The sequence below is a fragment of the Leuresthes tenuis genome, unplaced genomic scaffold (assembly GCF_036924035.1).
Source record: "Leuresthes tenuis unplaced genomic scaffold, fLeuTen1.0.hap1 SCAF_6, whole genome shotgun sequence".
In the NCBI taxonomy this organism is placed as follows: Eukaryota; Metazoa; Chordata; class Actinopteri; order Atheriniformes; family Atherinopsidae; genus Leuresthes; species Leuresthes tenuis.
Window position 1 is genome coordinate 8,227,237 of NW_027325360.1, and position 22,355 is coordinate 8,249,591.

The following is a 22,355-nucleotide window of genomic DNA, read 5'->3' on the forward strand; positions in this document are numbered from 1 at the left end:
TGTATGATGTACAGCGTTTCCTATGTGATTTGTAGAAAAAAAATGATCGCGCAAGATGCTCTTCACAGTATGATCAAACTTTCACAGCAGTTTTCAACATAACTTTTTGTTTTTTCAGAATCATTGACTGACAGCGCTATTAGAGGGTGCCACCGTTTCATTGCGTATCCACCACATCCAGCGGCTCTTCCAGACAATATTGTGTAGGCTGCCATTCTCACCTGTCATTAAGAGGTGACGCATAAATGTACCAGGCTGCTCACTTTTTGAAGGCACTAATGGACCAAACGAAAGGTTTTTGTGGTGAAATTCTTTTTAGCCAGAGCTCCTCACAATGGAATACAAATGGCATAAAAGTAGCCTGATCAACAAGAGATGCCTGCAGCTAAACATGCAAACAATTTAGGTGGAGCAGATAGAACCTTCGTGATTTTATACTAATTTCATTCAAAATGCTGAAGAGTTCACCATACAAAGAGCCGCTTTTGTTGTTTGTTTACATCATATCGCCTTTTTGACTGATTTAAATGCGGCGGAAGCTTGGTTGTGTTTATAACTTTAATTTTATCTCATTGAGTGCTCATTGTTTACATATGCGGTATGCAACAGAGTACACCATTGTTGAATATCCCTTAAATGTGAAATGTTTGAAACCAAATCCTGAAAAAGATACAGATGTTGTTCATGCCACACAAATATTTACACACTAACAAGTCACCCCCATAGGAGCATTCATTGTTGGTTTTGAATCAGTCCTCCATATCAAGGAGAAAACTAGTGTCATGAATTTCTGGACAGATGTATCGTCATCGTAAAACACTGTTTTCTTTCACTTCTCATTGCTGGATGTGTTGTGTAGCCATACCTCTTCTTGTGACTTTGACATTGTGTTTAAGCTTTCAAGAATGGATTCCCAATATTGATTATGCTTTTTATGATCTTTTGCAAAGTTTAATTTCACTGTTGTGTACCAAACAGCAAACAATTATTACTCGCTTGTGTGCCATCAAACAAGATGGATAAGATTGGAGATTTCTTCTAAATATCTGAGTGATCACTGAAATTCATATATCCAAAGAGGAACTTTGTAACTGGGTTTCAACAGATTTTCTTTGTTGTTGTTCACCAAACTTCCTGCAAACTTTTTTGTAAATATCTAGTTTTTTTTTTCCGTTGACATAGTTAATGTAACAGTTGATTTTTTGGCCTGTGCAGCCATGATGCAAGCACGTGAATAGACAGCCTTTAGGCCTAAACCTGAGAAAGTTCTGGAGTTCAGTCATTTTATTATCAGCAGTTTGACTAATTGGAAATCAGAAGTACATGATTTTGGATCAAAAACATTTTGTGTGAGTGATCATGTTTGTGGTATTGAGTTTTGACTGACGGGCTTGTAATGTCAATATAAATTTCCTATGGAATTTATTTGTGATTGTAAATTGTCAATTAATGAATCATGCCATTATGTACAGGTAATACCATTTTAAACTGTGGCCTTTAAATTATATTGCAGAGGTATGTATTCAGTATGTTGTGCAATGTATATATATCATCAGTCCAACTAGTTACAATTACCCATCCCAATTCCTTAATTAATCAATTTGGACATCTAATTTACAGCAAAAAGTTGACTGAGTCAACCAGTCTACAGGCCAAAAGACAGCCCATACCCTGAAATGCCATATATGATCGATTCTAGATTAATGTATCATGTTTAGTCGATTCTGAAAGTTTCGTTATTACTATCATTTAATTAAAAAATCAAAACGTGAAACCTTTCTCCTCTTTTTTCGTCTTCAGACACTCTTTCAGTGCCTCGCTGGTCCCCACAGATTCCCCGAAGAGATCTGGGAAACTCAATAAAACACAGGTAGGTCTGGAGGAAAGAGTGTAGATCAGAGGGAGTGAATGTGTGCAGACACCTAACTGTCCAATCAAGACGGCCCTTGCATAACTCAATATTCTCTTTCTTTCTTTACCATCCCGATCCACTGTGCGAGAAATCCAAGAAAAGTTTTGAAAAGAAAAGAGACCAAACTGTTTTCTGTGTTGAAAGTCAACGAGGTGGAAAGAAAAGCTTTAAGCTTCATCATATAGAGCCAGCGTATAATTGATAGAATAGGTTTTAAGAAAGGCCATCTGTCCATCCAATTACCAGTTTGCATATTTCGAAGTTGTTCCCTTGGTGACTGGGTTGTTCATATAAATGCATTTATTTAGGGCTCACTCTGCCCTGAAAGATAATTTCTTCCTGCAGAATCTGCCCACGCTGTCATATTATCATTCATAATTGACAGTCCACTAAAAAGTCTGTCAAGCCAAATTGGTTTGAGTGAGTTGTGACTCTCATTTGAAGCAAAGGAGGGGCCTAATGAAGAGATTTGGATTCTGTCAAACTGCATTAGTCACCTGTCATTAACCAGCCAGCCTCACTTCTGGCATCCAGGCGCTGCATCGGTAAATACTGCCAATAGTCAAACGTGCTCAGACCGCTCAGTCAGTCTACGCAGGAGACTGGTTGTTGCTACAGAGTACGGTGTGGATTTGGTTGTTTCAGAAGTGACTGTGTTGGATTTTATAACAGTGGCAAAGGCTCCCATTGCTCAGCTAAACCCTATGGTCTCACGTCTGCACTACAGATCGACTACACAAAATGTTCACTCACATGGGGTTACTGAGAGATGGAAAATGTCATGGGCCCAAATTGAATGAGCAAGAGAGGAAGATTAGGAAGGTAAACACTTTCAGAGAGGTAGCTTCTTCAGGTGTCTGTTCTCTTCGCAGATAGCTTACACAGGGAATGGTGTGCTTTGCAAATGTATCAGTGCAGACGAATGTAAAACCAGTGTTCTCCTCAATGATAATCCACAACTTTTACATGCCATGAAGATGTGCAAGCTGAAAGTAAAGGTTTGTTTTTTTCTTTTTTAATCTCATTCTAGCTTCTTTTTGCTTTCAGGTTTTCCACAAAGTACTGGATGTCACAGACATGCATAGTATGTGGAAAGGGAATGTTGTTTGGACTAAAATGTAAAAACTGCAAGTAGGTATCAAGACTTGTCTGTCTTAAGTACTATTCATTACAGTCATACTAGTAATTGGGATCTGATACCACATATTTGCTGATATACAATGTTTATTTCATCTTACAAGTTCTCTGGTTATATTTCTCTCTTTTAATTGTTTAACCCCTCTTGTTATTATCTCTCTTGAATGAATAAACAAATTGCATTTTTTGTCTGTTAATCTTCATGTAAATGTTTTCACCTTAAATAATTTTCAGTGCTGATTAAATTAACAAACAAGCAGCTACAACAAGACAAACACTAATCAAATTTGCTCTGTGTGCACTTAGGCTGAAGTGCCACAACAAATGCACCAAAGAAGCCCCACCTTGCCATTTGCTGATCATACAGCGAGGCGGACGAGAATCCCTTAAAGGTACTTTGTAACATTTCTCTTCTAGTGAAAGTTTTCTGCATTTCTTTAAGAATACTTTTACATCTCTACTGCAAAGCAAATAGGTGATTACAGAGCTCATGTAGACTGTAACTCTTAATGAAGAGGTTGTCCAGACACTTCCTGTAAAGCCCCAGGATAAACGCTGATTTTTCATGCAAGGTGTAACATTTTCATCTTGCATGGATGCGTCTTTACCTTAGTTTGTGTCACTCCAGGCATGTCTATCATGCTAATTTATGTATTTTCATCTACTTTGTCAGTCTGAAAGAAATTTGCCTCCTGGTGACATCTTACAGTAGTAACTTCCTCGCCGACTTACTTACATGTTGTGTTGTTTAGCTATAGTGACCTCAGCTTTGTTAAAGACTAAATGCCAGAGGAAGGAATCAGGATAGCTAATTTTCAGAAAGCATGTTTTCGTTTAAAAAATGTATATATATTGTGTTAGTTCGACTGAAACTGGACTTTTAAACACACGTAAACCTGGTAGCTTGACCGAAATCATATGAAAGTTCCACCTTTTTGCATCTATTTTGTGTATCAATGTAAATGTATATTGACACAGTTGAATTCTCAATAAAGCAGCTCTCGTTCAAATATTTTTTCTCTTGTTTGCCTCAGATGGCTAAATGTGTTAGAAATTGTGAATGAAAATCAGTCCATTAACACAATTTGTTTAAAACCACAGTTTCAACTGAAAGAAAAAAAAAAATCACCATTCGAAATGTAAAGATAATATAAAGATATTTAAAATCCCTGCAGTAAATGCAGCCATATTTACACGTACGATGAGCTCCCACAAAGTAAGCTAGAAGGCAGAATATCTTCAACTTCAACTCACAGCCTACAGTATTGCCGTGTCAGACTTCAGTCAATAACTTGATTCCCCTCCTGTACATTTGCACATGGATAAGGACAGTGATCAAGTTAAATATCCAGGGCCAACGATAAGTGCTGAGTAAATATCTCTGAAATCCACACTGTACAGTCTACACAGTTTTTCTCGTTAAACATGTGATATCTGCTTGTGGAGGCTTTGGGGCAGTTTTGGGAGAAGTGTTCCGTTAAAATTAAAGAAATGATCAAACTTAAGACAAAGTTAAGAACATGTTTCCCCGATAACTTAGCTAAAGTTATTTTATTATCTAATTTAAATAAGGAATAAATAATATGGTATCTTATTTTATTTTTTTCCTTTAAATTTTCAAGTAACATGACCAACACTTGTCTTTTGTAAAACTTTCCCAAATCAAAGTGTCAGTGAAGGAATCGGTAATTGTGAATGGTGTATATATGGATTTCAAAGCAACAAATGCTACCATCCAGTCAGCTTCTTATACTGGGAAGGCCTTATTTTAAGGAAAAACAAGTCAAGTCCCATTCTATTGCAACACCATGGTTCCTTAGCAGGAGAGAGTGGATGCCTGCAGTCCAGACACATCTCCATGCTGCCCTGATGACTATTAATTTATCTGAAAATTAATGTGCTATAAAAGAGACTTTTTCGTCTCCATTTGGTTTAGGCAGATAGGAGTTTACTCGCTGATTAATTAAGCAACTTAGGCTTGACAAATGTGATTGAATCATGCACTGTTTATACTGACACTGACAGCATTGGAAAAAAAATCCCATTATCTGCTTTCAGAATTAAGATTCCTTTGTCCTCTCTCTGCCTTCCCCTTCTCTTTCTCTCCAAATCAGATCACCAAGGAACGACTCAAGGTAAAGAGCACTAATTAGACTTTTTCTACCCTGCTTTAGTAAGAAAACGTGACAGTTTCTTAATTAACTGTTGAAGGTTTGTTGAAGAAAACTTTTTTCCATAGTGTTCTTGTGTGATAACAAATGGATAGTGCTCAGGAAAGGGCAATTTGTACATTGTTCACATTAGAAGCGATGCCCACATCATTTTCCCTAAGCTATTAGGAAAGTCTTTGTTCATCCTCCTTCAGTGCTTCATTGTTCTTTTGTGCTTTTTTTGTGTGTAGTAGCTCGTCTGGTACGGACAGAATCAGTGCCATGTGACATCAACAACCCACTCAGGTACACAGACCTGCACATCAGTCAGACGCTCCCCAAAACAAACAAAATCAACAAGGTAAGTGAAAGAATAAACCATGCATTTTGATGTGTGTATAACCTGTCCTACATATTGCATTCCTCCATTTTTGGGAGCTGGTAATGAGTCATTGTGTATTTCCCAGGGGATTAGGAAACAGTGCGAAAATATCTAAACCAATATTGATGTTTACACAGATGGAGTTGTTTCCATACATTGAATATTTAGCAGCCAGAATACATCTCACAGTTTATGCTCAGTTCCTAAATATGAAGTTTTTCATGAGATTCCCGCTGTGAAACAAATATGCATGTTTTGAAATAATATGTGGGTATGACCATGAGAAATAAACGGTGACGTTCTGGCACGCATCATTCTGTTGAAATATCTTTCTTCCTTTCTGCTGCTATGATGATAAAGTAGATGTGAATTATGCAGCCTTTCATATCTTTGAGGGGTAAAAGTATTTAAATCACTGGGATTAGCAGCAATAGGGTGATGATCAGGTGTGTGTGGGTGCCCTGCTTAATTCTATCTATCCTTATGCTGTGGAAATTGCAGTGTTTTGTCTACAAGAGGTCAAGATGAGCCTCCTTACCTATGATAATGACTTTAATTTGTGCTGACAACTCTACCACTATATCAATGAACAAGTGGAAAGCTAAATACAGGTCAGCAGAAATGAATGAGTCACTCAGGTGATAACAACAGAGTGTGTCAGCTGTTCCGGAGGATTACCTGCTGATTTTGCAGCTTGGCAACCACTTGACTGACAGCGTCAACAGGTAACACAGGTGAACTCTCTCACTAGAAAACATGGACAGGAACTCACTGCCACCAGGACAACATTTGGGGTGCAGAGATTCTCCTTCGCAGTGACATGACTCGGACTGGACATAGCACTGTAATCCTCCTCTTTCTCTGTTACCTCCCTGTCTGCAGTCTCTGTCTGCCCGTATAGTCGTAAAGCTGAAGTGTTAGAGTTGTTTCTGTAGCCATGTCTCAGTGAAACATATTGGCTTCCTGATATTCCTGCTGGGACCTTATTCATGCATTTTATCCACCGCTGATCTCATACTTCCCATGATGATTTAAGGAAGAAATGGTTTAACGTTGTTTCTCATTTCTTTCTGTTTTGTTCCTGCTCTGCATCCACCACATCTCCTCTTCAGTCAGTCTGACTTTGGGGTCTTATTCCAGACCAGAGTTATCACCAGAAATGGTTCCAGCAGCACAGCATCCAAATCAGCATAGCAAAAGATCATGGTGGTGCCGCTAGTGCAACGCCATCTTAGAACATAGAATGTTATCGATACATTTGTGGAAGTGTCTCGTAGTATGAACAAAGAAATTTCTGAGGACATCATGAAATGAGTTGTTAATGCTCTTCATGTTTGAAAGTTTTGCAAAATCATACCTGATTTCCTCCACCAATACAAGATACAACAAACGGAGCAATTCAACACTGGGGTCCACCTCCCCATGGATGACCCTCAAAGAGTGTTATCCCTATTAGTTTAATTTGAGCCAGAACAGCTTGCCATCATTGTATTCTGAATTCTCTCGGCAAATAATTGAATTTAATTTGGCAGCAAGGTAATAGGCCCAAGTCATAAGCTGTCCGGTCAAAGAATAACAAAAGGTTGGAATGTTCAAAACTCAATTTGATTTAATGGTAATGTTCTAGGAAAGACCTAAGGTGAGCTCTTCGTGTAAGGACAACCAACAACAACCCCAAAATGAATCTGCTTGACATGAAAGAATGGGCAAAATCTTTTTGAGCTGATCAACATGGACATGTTCAGATGCTGTTATTGCTGCAAAAAGAGATATATCTGGAATGTTCAAGAATTAATTTTAGTTCAGTTTAGTGCTTTAAGATTGTGTTTATTTTCATTTAATTTGATTTCATTTAATTTGTTTAATTAACTGGAACAGGACAGGTTTATGAATATGACTATAAAGATACATGATGTACACGCCCTAGATTATTGCTGGATTTTTATCTAGCACATTATTGATTTGAAGTTCTTATTCTCTATCATCGTGTTTGTTTTCTTGATTTTCTGTTGATATTTTCCCAAATTTTCTTTCAATCACCTTTTGCAGACTCAATTTAAATGGAAAATTTAGCTTTAGTCCTTTGTATGGTACGTATTCCTTTATTTCTCATAGAGATACAGTTTTCTTGAACTGAGCTAACACTAGTCTTAAACTAATGCTTTAGCAGTTTGTTCCTAACTTTCAGTAATTTCCTACATTTAACATTAAGCTATCGGTCAAAGTATTTCTTTTACTTTAGTTTCTTTCTTCTTATGAAGGTCTAATACACAATAACTCTCCATATCCACACTTAGAAAATAATAGACCCGACAGTGATCCAGCAGCCAAATCAAACATGTATAAATCTATGTGATTCTATCTTGTCAATTCATAAATAGTAAATCAATTCTTGTTTTTTAATTGTAATCCTAGTAGATTCTTCTGTTGGATGTAAACCCTGGTTTCAAGGGGTTCTAATATGTTATTATTTACTTCACTTAAGTAGAGCATGTTCGGGTAATACACACATCCAAATATAATTATGGGGTCTTAATTTCCTGATGATATACTCAACGTGATAGCTTATTCTATGATTATGATAAATAACTTTGTGCTGCGGTTATTGAAAACAACTGTAACACTGCTGTGCATAACAGACCTGTAATTTCTTATGTGTTTTGATCAAACCTAAATTATGTTGCAAACTACTGATGTTGTTTGAATGATTATGAAAACGTCGCTTTGCGCTGAACATACTGCTTAAAACTAAGGGGTAAGACACATCAAGAGAAAAAGAAATGAAGAAGTGTATATTTTTCATCTTCAGTCATTACTGTCTACCCATAGATATCTTACTCAGCTCCTTTGATTTAATTTATTTACAGTGATGGTGAATCTTGTCTTGTGATAGCTGACGTTGTCAGACTTCTCATGAAAGTTTCACTCAAGGACATTTTTTTTCACTGATGCAACAGTTGCCTTACTTTGCTATGTAATTTTCCAAAGGACTTATCACTACCTGTGGTGGATGAGGACTTTCTATTACTGAATTTCAGTAAATTTGACAAAATTGTAAAGGACAAAATCAGTCACTGTATGGCAGTTTTAGTGCCTTCGTTACCTATTGCGTATACTGTGTATGATTAGAGGCCATTTTCCTAAGGATATCCTACATCCTCAAATTGATTTCCCACCTTCCAGGCAGCCACTGATTTACCCCCATTCTGACACACGTTGAAAATCAAGTTGTTTTTTTTCAGATCTGTTATAATTGGATTGCCATTGCCAGGACTGCCAATTGTTGCTGCATTCAAGGATACTCTGTCATCTGATATTAACAGATGACTGCTCAGTAGATGAAATCTTATCTTTTCACCAGCTGTTGCTTTTGATTTGTCTTTCGGGCTAGATTTTCAAATGGCAAATGATAAACTGCTTCAAAGCAGAGTCTGTAAAGTCAGCTGAAACTGAAGGGGATTTAACTGGTTCTACTAAAAAGACTACTTTGGTTAAAGAGAAATTATGCATTCAGAATTAAATCATATTTACAAAATTACATTAAATTACTTGGATAAATTGGAGTCTAGTCGGGGGCTGTGATAGAAATCTAAAATGAGTGTTGTGACATCATATCTTGTTGAGGAACTTATCCTGTCTTGTCTGGAGCAGGATAGCTAAGGGAGTTAACTGGACCTTGACTTCAAAACCATTTAAGGCTGTTTGTGATCAACACAGAAGGGGAAAGTGGCAGCAACTGCCAAAATGCAATTAAACGACTGATTATGAAAGGTGTTTAGAGAAATTTAAATGAACAGCTTGAACACAGACTGTGAAATGAAGACAAATACAATAAAGAGTAGTTCTGGTTAACAATGCCACATCTTTGATATATACAGTTCAATGCTCCCAACTGATGGCCAACACAATAATATTTTCCACTGCTTTTAGAATAATGAAGTCAGCATAAAGCTAATTTTAATGGATTAACTCTGTCAGGCGAATTGCTGTCATAAAGTAGTGAAATTAATGGAAACCTATTGTCGTAGAAAAAAGGTAGAAAATGAATCTAATGAAACTGAAAGCAACAATGAAAGAAAAATAAAACTGAATTGACCAATTCAGAGCACAAAATTTCTCTCTCCTCTCCTTTCAGGATCACATCCCAGTTCCATACCAACCAGACTCAAGCAGTAATCCCTCGTCCACCACCTCGTCCACCCCATCCTCTCCGGCTCCTCCTTTGCCCAGCAGTGCCACACCCCCCTCACCGCTCCACCCCTCCCCACAGTCAGCTCGGCAACAAAAACAGTTCAACTTGACAGGTAAGAATGAAAGAACATGGCTAGAAGAAAACAAGATGAGAGCATATATGTGTGTTTATGTTCAAATAAAAGTGTAGCAATGAAACATTTAACCATCACTGTTTTTGAAGTGTTTCTCATTATCAAAAGAAATCAACAGGTTTCAATGTTATCAACCCATTAAATGGATGTTACCAATTGTTATCAACTTACAAACAGCCATATGAGACCAGCAAGGCCACATAAGTTGGTCCAAACTCATTCTCATTTTTTGTCTCCTGTCACAGCCTCCAGTTATTTCAAATACAAACAGCAGTTCATCTTCCCTGGTAAGTACCCCATAATTGATCATTTCCCCTTCTTTGTACACTGCAACCAGCCAAGCATGAGTCAGGAAGACTGTTGATGTCCATGCTGATTTTTACTCTCTCACCTTGGTTACTTGAAGACTCTCACACCCACAGTCTCACGCCCCCACACCCACTCATGCTTGTCTCATTTAGGCTTCCTAATGATTTGTCAATGCCCAGACTCTGTGATTTTGTCCACTCTGGTACCACATAGTGTTTGCTCATTTGGCAGCTTATTAGAGGTAGCACAACCATGAGTGGTGTGAGGAGATAGTAAGGTGTTACAGAGATCTGGGGAGGCAGTTGCTTGGAAATGCATAAACTGGAACTAGTATTATAGTCATGTCACAATAAATTTACTCCTGGATCATATCTGAAAAAAGCAAACGCAAAAAAAAACAAAACCATGAAGGATTTACCTAAGATTCATTAGCACAATTGAAGTATTTGGGAGTTTGCATTTTGCTGGAATTCTGCTGGAATGTAGTAATACCCCCCAAAATTATTAAATTAAATAATATGTAATTTTTTTTTTCACATGAATCACATACATAACAGTTTAGATTTGGCACTGAGAGCTTCCAGTTCTCCTGGCTTGCAGGTTTTTGGAATGAATCCATGAAGATATTCATGCAGGCCTGACACAGAAAACTAAAAACGGTCCCTCTTGCTGTGAGGTGATGGTGCCAGCTTCTAATGCACCGTACTTTAAAGGGACGGTTCTTTGTGGCTTGTACTCTCTGTCACAAATTGTTGTGTCAGTACATGCAGCATTCATGAAAATGGATCCTCAGGTATGTTCCAGAGGTAAAGACAACACAAAAGCTGACCTTACTCTATCTTCTAAGAGTAAAAATGAGTGCTTCCAAAGAACAGCAGGGAGAATTCATACATTTTCTTATCTGTCATGATATACATGCAGTATGCACATACATATATATTTTTTCTATTTTGGTGCACCTCTAAGTAAAGTAGATATGTTTTGTGAATATTTATTGATATTTTCTTTGCAAAATAGTCCAAACTGGTAAATTGAAATTAAAAGAAGTTAATGAGGAAAAAAAAAGAAAATAAAACTCTTGTGCATATGGATGTACTTTTGCTAATTTCCCTTTAAAGCCCTAAATTCATGGTGACCCCAGCAGCAGCACTAAGCTTGAAGCACAATGAAGACCAAGGACCTCTACAAAAAGATTAGGGATGCAATTCAAGAGAAGAGCAGATTAGGGTTGGGTTATATTTAAAAACTGTTTAAAAAACAATCTAAATATACTTTGTAACACCATAAAACCTTTCGATCCATTTTCTATACCCGCTTAATCCGTCGGTCGGGTCGTGGGGGGGCTGGAGCCTATCCACGCGACCATCGGGCGAAAGGCGGGGTACCCTGGACAGGTCGCCAGTCCATCACAGGGCCACACGAGACAAACAACCACACACGCTCACACTCACTCCTAAGGACAATATAAGAGACATCAATTAACCTAATATGCATGTTTTTGGATGGGGAGAGGAAGCCGGAGTACCCGGAGAGAACCCACGCACACACGGGGAGAAAATGCAGACTCCACACAGAAGGGAGTTGATTCTGGAACCCTCTCACTGTAAGGTGACGGTGCTAACCACAACACCACTGTGCAGCACCATAAAATCCATTATTTAAAGAAATAAATATAACAAAGGCACCACAACAACCTGTCAAGAAAATACATACCATCAAAATAGCTTTTTATCAGAAAGGCAACAAAGAGACCAAAAGTTACCCTTGTTTGTCATCAACCGGAATGGGAAAATGGGGCAGATGCGCACTCAGATTTCAAATATGATTTCAAGTTTGATTTCAAGATTTCAGATTTTCAAATATACCTTAAAGGCACTTTTTATGGTTATCAAATTGAGTGAGTTTTTTGTTTGCTCTATGCCTTTAAAGACATAGATCTCACGCCACTGAATATACTACTAATCCCAAAATCAGATTTAGGATTTAACACACAGTTGATATCTTTGTTGCTATATTCCAGTTCTTGCATAATGCTGAAGAATTGAAAAGAAATCAATGAAATCAATGACTGATATATTTTTTGTTGATCATTTTATATAAAAAGGTAATTCCAATTTTATTTCTTCTTCATGGCTTTGTGCTTATTTAAGTATATTCACTATATGATATATACAATATGATATGTCACACAAACACCCTTTCCTGTCTCTCTGACATGCAGTTACTATCCCCCAGCTTTTCTATAACCCATAATTATAGCACTATAAATCCAGGAGAAAATATAGATACGTGTCCTATTTATAGTTATATTTTGTTCTGATGTGTGGGTCTGATAACTTCAATGTCTCCAGATGTTACTCCAGAGGCACCTCCCAGCAGAGCACCACAAGTCATTCTGCATCCTGTCCTTTCTGAACCAGGGTGAGTGAAATGTATTAAAGAAGTCTCGCCCCCCTGTCTATCTTCATCTGCACAAATCCTGTGTCTCCGTCCTCTTCTCTCTTTCTCTCTGTGGCCGCTGGTCAGAGGCCAAATCAAACTTATTGGAGCACAGATATTTGGGTGACAATTTCAATGCAAGGGACGACATGACGATTACTCACAGACTAATGTTAGCATGGCCTTTAGTTCACGCTACACTTGGGATGCCAAGTGGATTTTCACTGACTCTTTGAGGAAGCCAGTGGTCATGGGAAAACAACCGGAAGAGGAGGATAAGTGATGGGCTGCCTTCTGACCCAGATGTTAATTGGATTAGCAACTCAATCTATCACAAGAAACAGGACAAGAGAACCTCTATCCATAGGCTCATGATCAGTTTCCATGAAACATAGATCAATCTAGGGCAAATAATGCCACAGTTAATTTTATTTTTTTAAATATCAACATGTTGTTCAACCACAGGAAGTAAAATGATATGACTCTTTAAACTCATTCACGGTGTAAAGCATGGGGCTGTTCATATATTTGTGTTTAAAAATAAGCTGTGTTGAACATTTTCATGCCACACTTCTGTCGCAGCTGCCAGCTTTGAGATAACAAATTAGAAAGAAATATTTGGAAATAATATGACAAAAGACATAGGGACACAAATAATTGCATACATACATCATTGTGTGCTCCATATGAGCTTGGATATGGCAGGATTGTTTAAGATTTAATGCTTCATTTATTACCAGAATCATTGCAATGTGACACTGAAAATTATTTAATGTATCTTGAGGCCACATTCAGGTGTGCAACTGTAACGCTCTCCTCCAGGTTTAGTTGAAGGTGCGACAAATGCTTGTATCATTTTTTTATTCATATCTAAGTAGAGACAGTCAAAATAAAAAAAGACAGAAACAAAATAATCTTATCTCTATGTGCCCTATGGGGCTTATCATGAATTTCATCTGTCAGCACAGTTGATTAGAATTTGATCATGTTTATTGAGATGTATCCATCTTTTTGGGGGTCATGTCACAAGATGATCAATTTACTGAATAACCAAACATAGCATGGAGCCAGTAGAACAAGGGTTTTTGCTACTTTTTGTAAAACCGTGTCAGAGAAGACTAAAGCACTACCACAGTTTGATTAAAAATGGTTAGATATTCAATCAACAGCGTGGTGGTGTTATGCAACCCATTTAAAAAGGATTTGTTATATTTAAAGGCTAACTTGCAAGTGGCATAATATTGTGCATCAAAGAAGCAAGACATGTAATTAGGTTCAAGAAGTAACATCTTGTCTTTCAGCTCACTCTGCAATCTGACCTGCAAAATATCAATTTCCCCGTGTGATCAGTTGACAAAAAACTAATTTTCATCAGCTTTGTTAGAGCTAAAGAAATATTCTACTTCTGTGTAATCTTGATTTAGTCATATGCAGCAAAACTTTCTTCGGCCTGATTACCGTGAGAACAATCTGGCAAAGACTGGAGTTCCTACAGATCACTTGAGTCACTTCAACAGCCAGAAGAGGAAAAAAAAAGGTGACATTGTACCAATAGTCCACATTTAGTGGTCTTACATTTTGATCCTATTAAAGTTTCAGTCTTGATTTTTAAGCTTTTAATGATTTGCTCCACTTGAGCACATTTTTTATTTATCTTGTTTGGGTGGTCGGGTTGTAGACTCGCACATTGCTATGACTCTAAATGACTCAAATCTTTTGTTCTTTGACTCAGTTTCAATTTCTCATTCCGGTCTCTACTTTTTGGCACATATGAATACATTTGTTTAGTTCCCAAACCCACATGCCTCTGATTTAATTAAGGTTACTGTCCCTCCTCACCCACATCGTCCTACTATATGCTCTTGCAGTTGCAGCTGGCAGATTTCTCTGGCCCTAATGGCCTCATCACAGGGTTAATGAGGGCCTGCTTCAGACCTCAACACCCTGCAGGATTCCCTCATTAGAGCAGAGATGGAACTGGTGGTAGGGACCCTTGGCGCCACAGGAATCACATTATTTTGTAATCAGGCTTACCTGTGTTCTTACCCAGAATCCGGGGTTGCTTTGTGAACCTGTGTTAATATACCATAGGGAGGTTGTTAGAGGTTGCACACTGATGTTATAAAGCCAGAAATGTGGACTAAGGTAGATTGGTTGAATAAATGAAGAGGGTTCATTTATTCATGTCATTGGCACCCACTGTGTATGTAGGTGAATATATACATGCTGGGGTCAGAAATTAATGGGGCCTTAGGGGGGCAGATGCACTTTAAAATTCATAAAATGACGGAAATTAAAAATCAGGGTCAGGAAAGGCCCTTTCTTACAATTCATCCTGTTCCAATTTTAGTCATGAATCTGTTAGTTACAATTACAGTTACTAAAAATCATTGTCCTTTGTCCACTTATATGGTGAAGCAGATGATTTCATATAAAAACCTTTTGTTCACTAATTTACCCATTATTTCTGAAAAACAAAATCCAACCTTTTTAAGTAAAGTTGAATCAAAGGGTGAAATCAAGAGTCCACCTACCAAAAGATAAAGTCGGAAAACCTTAAGATAAACAAGATTCTGATATGATAAAGAAAAAAAAGATGTGGGAAAACCCTAACTATAATATATTCTGTAAAAGCCATTTGTCATGTTGCATTGATAGAAAAGACATACTCTTCATAATGATTAAAGTAAAACAAATATAACTACAGAAAGCTAGTAGCAGGGAAAATGGCTCATTTTATAGTCATTGAAGTGGCCTCAATAACGGACCTTAGGTTTAACAAAGAGATTTTGCATCAACGAGATGGCTGGTCTTTGGGGTCCTGCTCAAAGCAGGCTGAAAAGGTTACCTGCTCACAGAATAGAGTGGCAGACCGCTTCGATAGTCAGCCACCGTGTTGAAATCAAATTTCTCTTTGCAGCATATTTATTACATTATGCTCTGATGCACAAAAAGTCTCTCTGAAGATAATGAGAAATATTTCAGTCCCACAGAGTTTCTTCCACGCTTACAGATTCAAAGTGTCAGAGCGCACAACAGTTTGTCAGACACAGGTGCAATCAATCAGCAATCAGTACACTGGTGTGGGGGGAGAAAGCAACAGCACAGATTGCATTTACATACAATAAACATTTACTTAAATCATTGCCTTCATTGTAACAGGCAGACAACTCTGATCTAAATAAACCATATGTTTGATCTTTAGATTGGAGTAAAGGCTGTATCTAATGCAGTTGTAATATGACGCACTTCAAGCTATGTAAGCAGCCATAAAAGTTCAAATATACAGTTGTTTTCTATGATTAAACAGGGGTCTCTGCTCTAGAGCGCTACCATGCACCACATCAGCATATAGATGCAAATTATCTAGAAATGTTAGTTTTAGTTGAAAAGTTTACAAAAGTAAAAAGTCATTCATTTATCTATTATAGAACAAAATGAAAAGACTTTAGATGCATAATCGAAATGGGAGCCTAAAGAGGGAAAGAATTTTACAAAACTATATTTTTTTAGCGCTGCCTGTGGTTGTACAGAGCAAATTGTCATTTGTGGCCTCAGAGGAGGCTGACAAATCACACACGGCTGAAAATGATAAGTTGGATGTTTACAGATGAAAAACGTCAGAGGATGTGAGAGTGCCAGACCAGTGAAGCTCACTCCTCATCTCTGTTTAAGGTAGAGACTACATTAATGACTACCAGCAGATCACAGCTGTCTTTCACAGCATCTACTCCCAAAGGGTGTAGAAACTGTCTAAATAGCTAAAATCACAGCTATACCAGTCAGGACCAGAGAATTGTCTAAATACTCAATCAGTTACGACAATAAAGATCCAAAATGTACTCTAAAAGCCTGCTCAGTCCAGGAAAAGGCCTTTTTTTATATTTTCATTGACTTGGATTTGATTTTTATTCTTTTGTTTTTCTTTACAGGAACGAGGGCAACCCTTTACTTCAAATCGAAGTTGAACCTACATCAGACGTGAGTCTCTCTTTTGATCATTGAACTTTTTGATGCTTTGAATTCGTGTTTTTTTTTTTTTTTTTTTTACCTCATCAGTTTGCTTTAATTTTTCACATTTTTGTCAGTGATATCAGTGTGAAATTACTGTGAATATGAATGGAACCAAAGCACAGCTCCTCGCCATCACTCGTCGCAGTCATTTGCGTTGTTCCCTCATTTAGCATAATTTGTCTCAGCTCCGTGAGGAGCCTCCAGGAAAGTTATGTGTCAAAAGCAGGGAGAGGGAAAAACGACTTCTTTACCGCTCATCATCGCTGTGTCTGTAACAATGATAGATTCTGAGGAAATATGATGCAGATTGCCTTGAATGATTTCCCAGCCAGCATCTTTGAATTGGTAATTTTCACTTTTTTGTTGCGTTACGTTTAAAATCAAATCAGAGTAAATCAGATTTTCCCTTCTGGTTGTTTTCTCTTTTCATAACTACTTTCTTTTGTTATCAGACTAAACAGTCGCCAGAATTTCAAGGAAATACACCCAGAGAAAAAATATGTGCTGTTTTATAAGAAGTCTCCAGAATCAAACAAGTATTTTTCATATCAGATCATATTTACTGCATAATTTGATATTTACTGGTGACTAAAAATATATCGGTTCATATACTGCCTTCCCTCTATAGTCTCAAGCTTTATAAATAATTTTCTTTTTAAATTTTTGTAAAGTTTATCAATTTCTTGGTGGAATATTTTATCACAACATCTTTGTTGTTTATGAGGGCATTTTAACCATCATACTAGCATGTCTCTAAATCAGGGAAATGTGGGCTTACAGTTACTGTAGAACAACTGAATGTTGTTTTATCACAGAATGAGGAAGGCAACGATGAGGACTCGGGTGACGAGTTTGAAGAGATGAACTTGTCCCTCCTGTCAGCTCGCAACTTCCCACGCAAGGCCAGCCAGACCAGTATCTTCCTGCAGGAGTGGGACATTCCCTTTGAGCAGCTGGAGATCGGAGAGATGATTGGCAAAGGTCGCTTTGGCAAAGTTTACCACGGACGATGGCACGGAGAAGTCGCCATCCGCTTGATCGACATTGAGCGCGACAATGAAGACCAGCTGAAGGCCTTCAAGCGTGAGGTGATGGCCTACCGCAACACTCGCCATGAGAATGTGGTGCTGTTTATGGGGGCTTGTATGAGCCCGCCACATTTGGCCATTATCACCAGGTAAGGAGAAAGATTGTGTTGGAAAGCTGGCAAAACAAATCTGATTGTTTTATCTCTAATTTTAATGTCCAGAAACTCTGTCACACTGCCTAAAAGAATAAAATGAAATACTAATCAAACTATAAATACAGTTTGTACAAATCAACAGAACAAATGGGCTACAGTGCATGACATTAAAGTCTGTTAAAGCAGAAATGGATATTATGAGTTAGTCACTCTGCAGAAAATGTCACTTCAGGAAACTACACCACCTAATAAAATGAATGATGATGAACTGGAGGAGACGTCATATACACCACACTTCTGCTGACACAAATAAACCAGATTTGTGTCTCAATTTGAATGCCACAAGTTACATTTCTCCATGTTACATCTCATGTTACATTGAGATTACATCTCAATTGGCTTCCATCTACACTGCTCGGCTTTGGTTTGGTTGTCACACAACTGCTCCAGCATCACATTGACCAGTATGTCACTGCACTCCCATTAGTAGGTTCATTAGTAAGCCATAGGTATCTATTATTTTCAGCAATAAGGCAGGAAATAGACTGCAAGATGATCATTCAGAATTTCTGACACTGTCAATAGTATTGCAAACTTTCTTTGGTCACACCGGGTGTATTTGAACCTCTTCTGAGAGAATGCAAGACCACTGTTAAAGGGACTTTAACAGTGAAATCAATTGTCTCATAGCGATCGTCTTTCCTCTGAGACTGCCCTGAAATTATAGGATTTATACTGGCACTATATACTACTCAACTGCATCTTGAGGCCCTGATTTTATACTCGTGAATCTTTGAATTTGCATTACTCTGACTTTAGATGCATGATGTGGTACTCATCAAGTACTGTATAGCTGGACTATCACAGCTAAGAATTATTTATCTCTCATTTTTTTGTTGTCAAACCACTTCAATTTCTTTTGACAACTAAACTGATGGAGTCCATTAACAGCATTCTCAGAAATTAGGTACATTCCAGTATGCATCCCCACTGGCCTTACAAAGGCAGTCCAAGAGTCATTAGGTGGTGCTTGGACTTCAAAGTCTTAATTGTCTTTATTGGCTGCACCTGTGAAGGCTTGGGAAAAGACATGCCTTGTGAGGCTTTCATTGGATTCACTACAAAACTGCAGCTCATAGTGCTTGTTTTAGATGCACCCCATATTTTAACTTGGTTAATTTTCTTCTTTTTTTTTTCTTTAAAAAAAAGTTTGATAAAACCTTAATTTGGTAAACCCTGTAAAGGGATTTTCGAGTACATACATGTTACAAATCAGATTGTAAGATAGAGAAACAACTAATTTGATTGTATGAGACAAAAGTTAAATGCAATCATAAAAGCGAAATCTTTTGATTTTAAGTAAACGGACAGTCACACTGCAGCAAAAAGAGAATGCAGGAATGTTAACTGATACATTTTGCTAGAAATGAATCAACCCAGAGTGACTGGGATTAGTGCAGGAATTCATTGAAGGATGCATGAATTGTCATTTGTAAATTTAGTTGGATGATTGAATCTACAGTGATATTTTTAGATCACATAAACCAGAGTTTGAATTACCCTCACTCTATAATTATAAAATATTGTACGCCAAAAAAAAAGAATCTTGGATTAGAATTATAGAAATTTGTGTAAAAACCACAGAACATACAGGACTCTGTTAATTAAATGGATGTTCAACTTTCAACTGTAACTATTTAAGCTTGGAACTGTTCACTAATCGCAAAAGGAAGAAATATTAAATCCAATGTTTGCTCTGTCCTTACTCAGCCTGTGGTTTGGCAGCTGCGAGGATTTCTTTTAGTTTCTGTCTGCTGGCATTCCTTTTAGATCAGCCGTAGATCTGCTCCTCTACAATGTGTCTGACAGTGAAACATGCAGACGTTATGATTAGAACAGGCTGGGACTGTTGCCGAGTAGATGAACCACCCACACCTCACAGCAGTGGTGCGTTTGTCATGACAGTCTGACAGCTGATAATGAAAACGTAAATGCAAGTGAGCTTGAATGAATTCTTTCACCTTAGCTAACACCTTTAATTATTTCATGGATTAGTGTACACATTTTATGTAGGAAGATGGGGCTGTATTTTTGCTCAAGTACTTCACAAGGAATGCACTCAATTAATTAATTTTCCAAGCTAATTATTTTCAAATGAAATTGTTTGGATATTTGCCCCTTTGCTGCTGCTATCTACACAGACAAAGTCCCGCTAAAATAAATTATTAACCTTTGTACGTCTTCTCTTTTCTGGGTTTCTTTTGTCATAAAATGTTTGAAAAGGATGGAAGTTTAGTTGAAAAAAAAACCCCACTTTATCTACATCCCATTTTTAATTGCCCATTGGGCTATTGGTTGGGCTAAAATGGTTAGATAATTTCAGCTGATGCCAGATCAAATTGCTGTAAGTGCAGGGGAGCTGAAAGAGAAATCCTCATCAGTGATTGCTGAAAATAACAGCAAATATCAGTGCAACAGGCAGCTTTGTTATCCACCATATCGATGCTTTACATAGTACACACGTAGAAAAGAAAAGAATACCCTAAAACAATGCTTTTATAATGTGCTTGCTGGCCAAACTGCAGCACAACACAACTGTAAGATTAAACCAAAATTCAGTGTAGTGGTCAATAAGGGAGATGGGATTTCACTTTTTCATTAGTGGAAACAATTATTGTTTACGTCTTTCCTCCTCAATTGTTTCCTTCGTAACTGACCGTTTATTGATTTTGCAGATTATAAAGAACTCGTTTCAAGCTTTTGACGTCATTAGTGATGTTATTGCTGGGTTGTTAATTCACGTATATGACATAATTACTTCAATTTAAAGCACAAAGGTGACTTTCAGCATGTTAAGCTGGCGTCATTAGCTTTTCATTATCTTGTCAGGGATGCAGTTATAGGCAAGGCAAGTTTATTTGTATACAATTCAATAACAAGGTGATTGAAAGTGCTTTACAGACATTAAAACAGTAGAAATAAAAAGCATGATTTAAAATTTAAACAAAAAAGAAAGAAATAAGAGCAATAGATAAGATCAGAACAATAAAGATAAGATTGAATAAAAATGTAATAAAATTATATGAAAGATAAGATCAAATAAACTGTAATAAAAACGTAAATGATAATAAAATCAGTATTTAAAATATGAGTGCGTTTTGATACTCAAGCTTATTTGGAGCTTTATTCAAATGCAGCTGAGAATAGATGTGTCTTCAGATAATAGATGTGTCTTGAGTGTTTCATCTGATCTGAGGCTTTCTGGGAGTTTGTTCCAGAGATGTAGAGCATAGAAGCTGAATGCAGCTTCTCTATGTTTGGTTCTGACTCTGGGAACTGATTTAAAGAAAATGAATCCAGATGACCTGAGGGGTCTGGAAGGTTTATACTGGGTCAGAAGGTGACTGATGTATTTTGGTCCTAGACCATTCAGAGCTTTACAGACCAGCATCAGAACTTTAAAGTCTATCCTCTGATGGACAGACAGCCAGTGTAAAGACCTCAGAAGGAAGAGAGCTTCTAAAATGTGGCTGCTGTCAGCTTATAGTTGAAATGAATATGCATGAACTGTTGGCCTCGGGTTATTTGCTGCTCACCTGTGGGGCGCAGTTGGGGTTAAGAGCTTCAAGTGTGAGGCAGTGGGTGGTTGTGGAACTGTCTATTAAAATGCGGTTGTGATGACACCCCTGCAGATATGACGCCGCCTGACTATAATGCACTGATGGAGAAAGCGTGATGGAACCTTATCGACATTTGAGCTAAATTAGAAAAAGGGTGGCTAAAGTTTAAACTCAAAACAAATTTGCTTTTCAGTCACGATTTTGTCCTCTAATCCCTGATCTTTCCCCTTTCTGTCAGTTTGTGCAAAGGCAGGACACTTTATTCTGTGGTGCGGGATGCCAAGGTTGTCCTGGACGTTAACAAGACCCGACAGATCGCACAAGAGATGGTCAAGGTAAAAAAAAAAAACCCTCAACATTGATTCCCCAGAACATTTCAGCAGTGCACATATTAAAGGACAGTCCCACGTCTCCCTCTCTCTGTCCCCAGGGGATGGGCTACCTCCACGCAAAGGGGATTTTACACAAAGACATGAAGTCCAAGAATGTGTTTTATGACAACGGTAAAGTCGTCATTACTGACTTTGGGCTCTTCACCATATCTGGAGTTCTGCAGGCTGGCAGGTAATTATGTTCAACACACAGCATGACACATGAGCAGAGTTTGCTTCGGAGACAGACTCACAGCATTATAGCAACAGTACTGACAACAAAATGTCTAATGGGTGCATTGCAATCTACATATTAGCACAATGGCCATATACAGTATGTGCTTCTTTTGCCAGGTTTGTTTTTACTATTTTTATATTTTATGAAACTGTTTGAGTGGATTTCTTTCTGAAGCTATTTAATGTCGGTGGTTAAAATATAAGCTATTGCTCAATAGAAAACTGTCATCTGTCTGAGAAGACATTGTAAAGCTACCAGGTATAAAATGGTCACTG

The 22,355-nt window shown here is 37.7% G+C and overlaps 3 protein-coding genes across 5 annotated transcripts in view; 1 reads left to right on the plus strand and 2 right to left on the minus strand.

The window, feature by feature from the left end:
* hspb8 (heat shock protein b8) overlaps positions 1–22,355 on the minus strand; it is a 480,000-nt gene that overhangs the window by 342,081 nt on the left and 115,564 nt on the right. The gene's annotated exons all lie outside the window — the stretch shown is intronic.
* The window catches only part of ksr2 (kinase suppressor of ras 2), a 116,636-nt gene that overhangs the window by 69,133 nt on the left and 25,148 nt on the right, over positions 1–22,355 (plus strand). For all 3 annotated transcript variants that reach the window (XM_072387428.1, XM_072387427.1, XM_072387429.1), the window contains 12 exons: positions 1,801–1,870; positions 2,960–3,043; positions 3,356–3,441; positions 5,164–5,184; positions 5,451–5,560; positions 9,717–9,885; positions 10,152–10,193; positions 12,567–12,636; positions 16,587–16,635; positions 17,484–17,845; positions 21,710–21,806; positions 21,902–22,035. In XM_072387428.1, the coding sequence (XP_072243529.1) occupies positions 1,801–1,870; positions 2,960–3,043; positions 3,356–3,441; positions 5,164–5,184; positions 5,451–5,560; positions 9,717–9,885; positions 10,152–10,193; positions 12,567–12,636; positions 16,587–16,635; positions 17,484–17,845; positions 21,710–21,806; positions 21,902–22,035 (1,294 nt within the window). The remainder of the gene's footprint in view (positions 1–1,800; positions 1,871–2,959; positions 3,044–3,355; positions 3,442–5,163; positions 5,185–5,450; positions 5,561–9,716; positions 9,886–10,151; positions 10,194–12,566; positions 12,637–16,586; positions 16,636–17,483; positions 17,846–21,709; positions 21,807–21,901; positions 22,036–22,355) is intronic.
* The window catches only part of fbxo21 (F-box protein 21), a 286,959-nt gene that overhangs the window by 67,885 nt on the left and 196,719 nt on the right, over positions 1–22,355 (minus strand). The gene's annotated exons all lie outside the window — the stretch shown is intronic.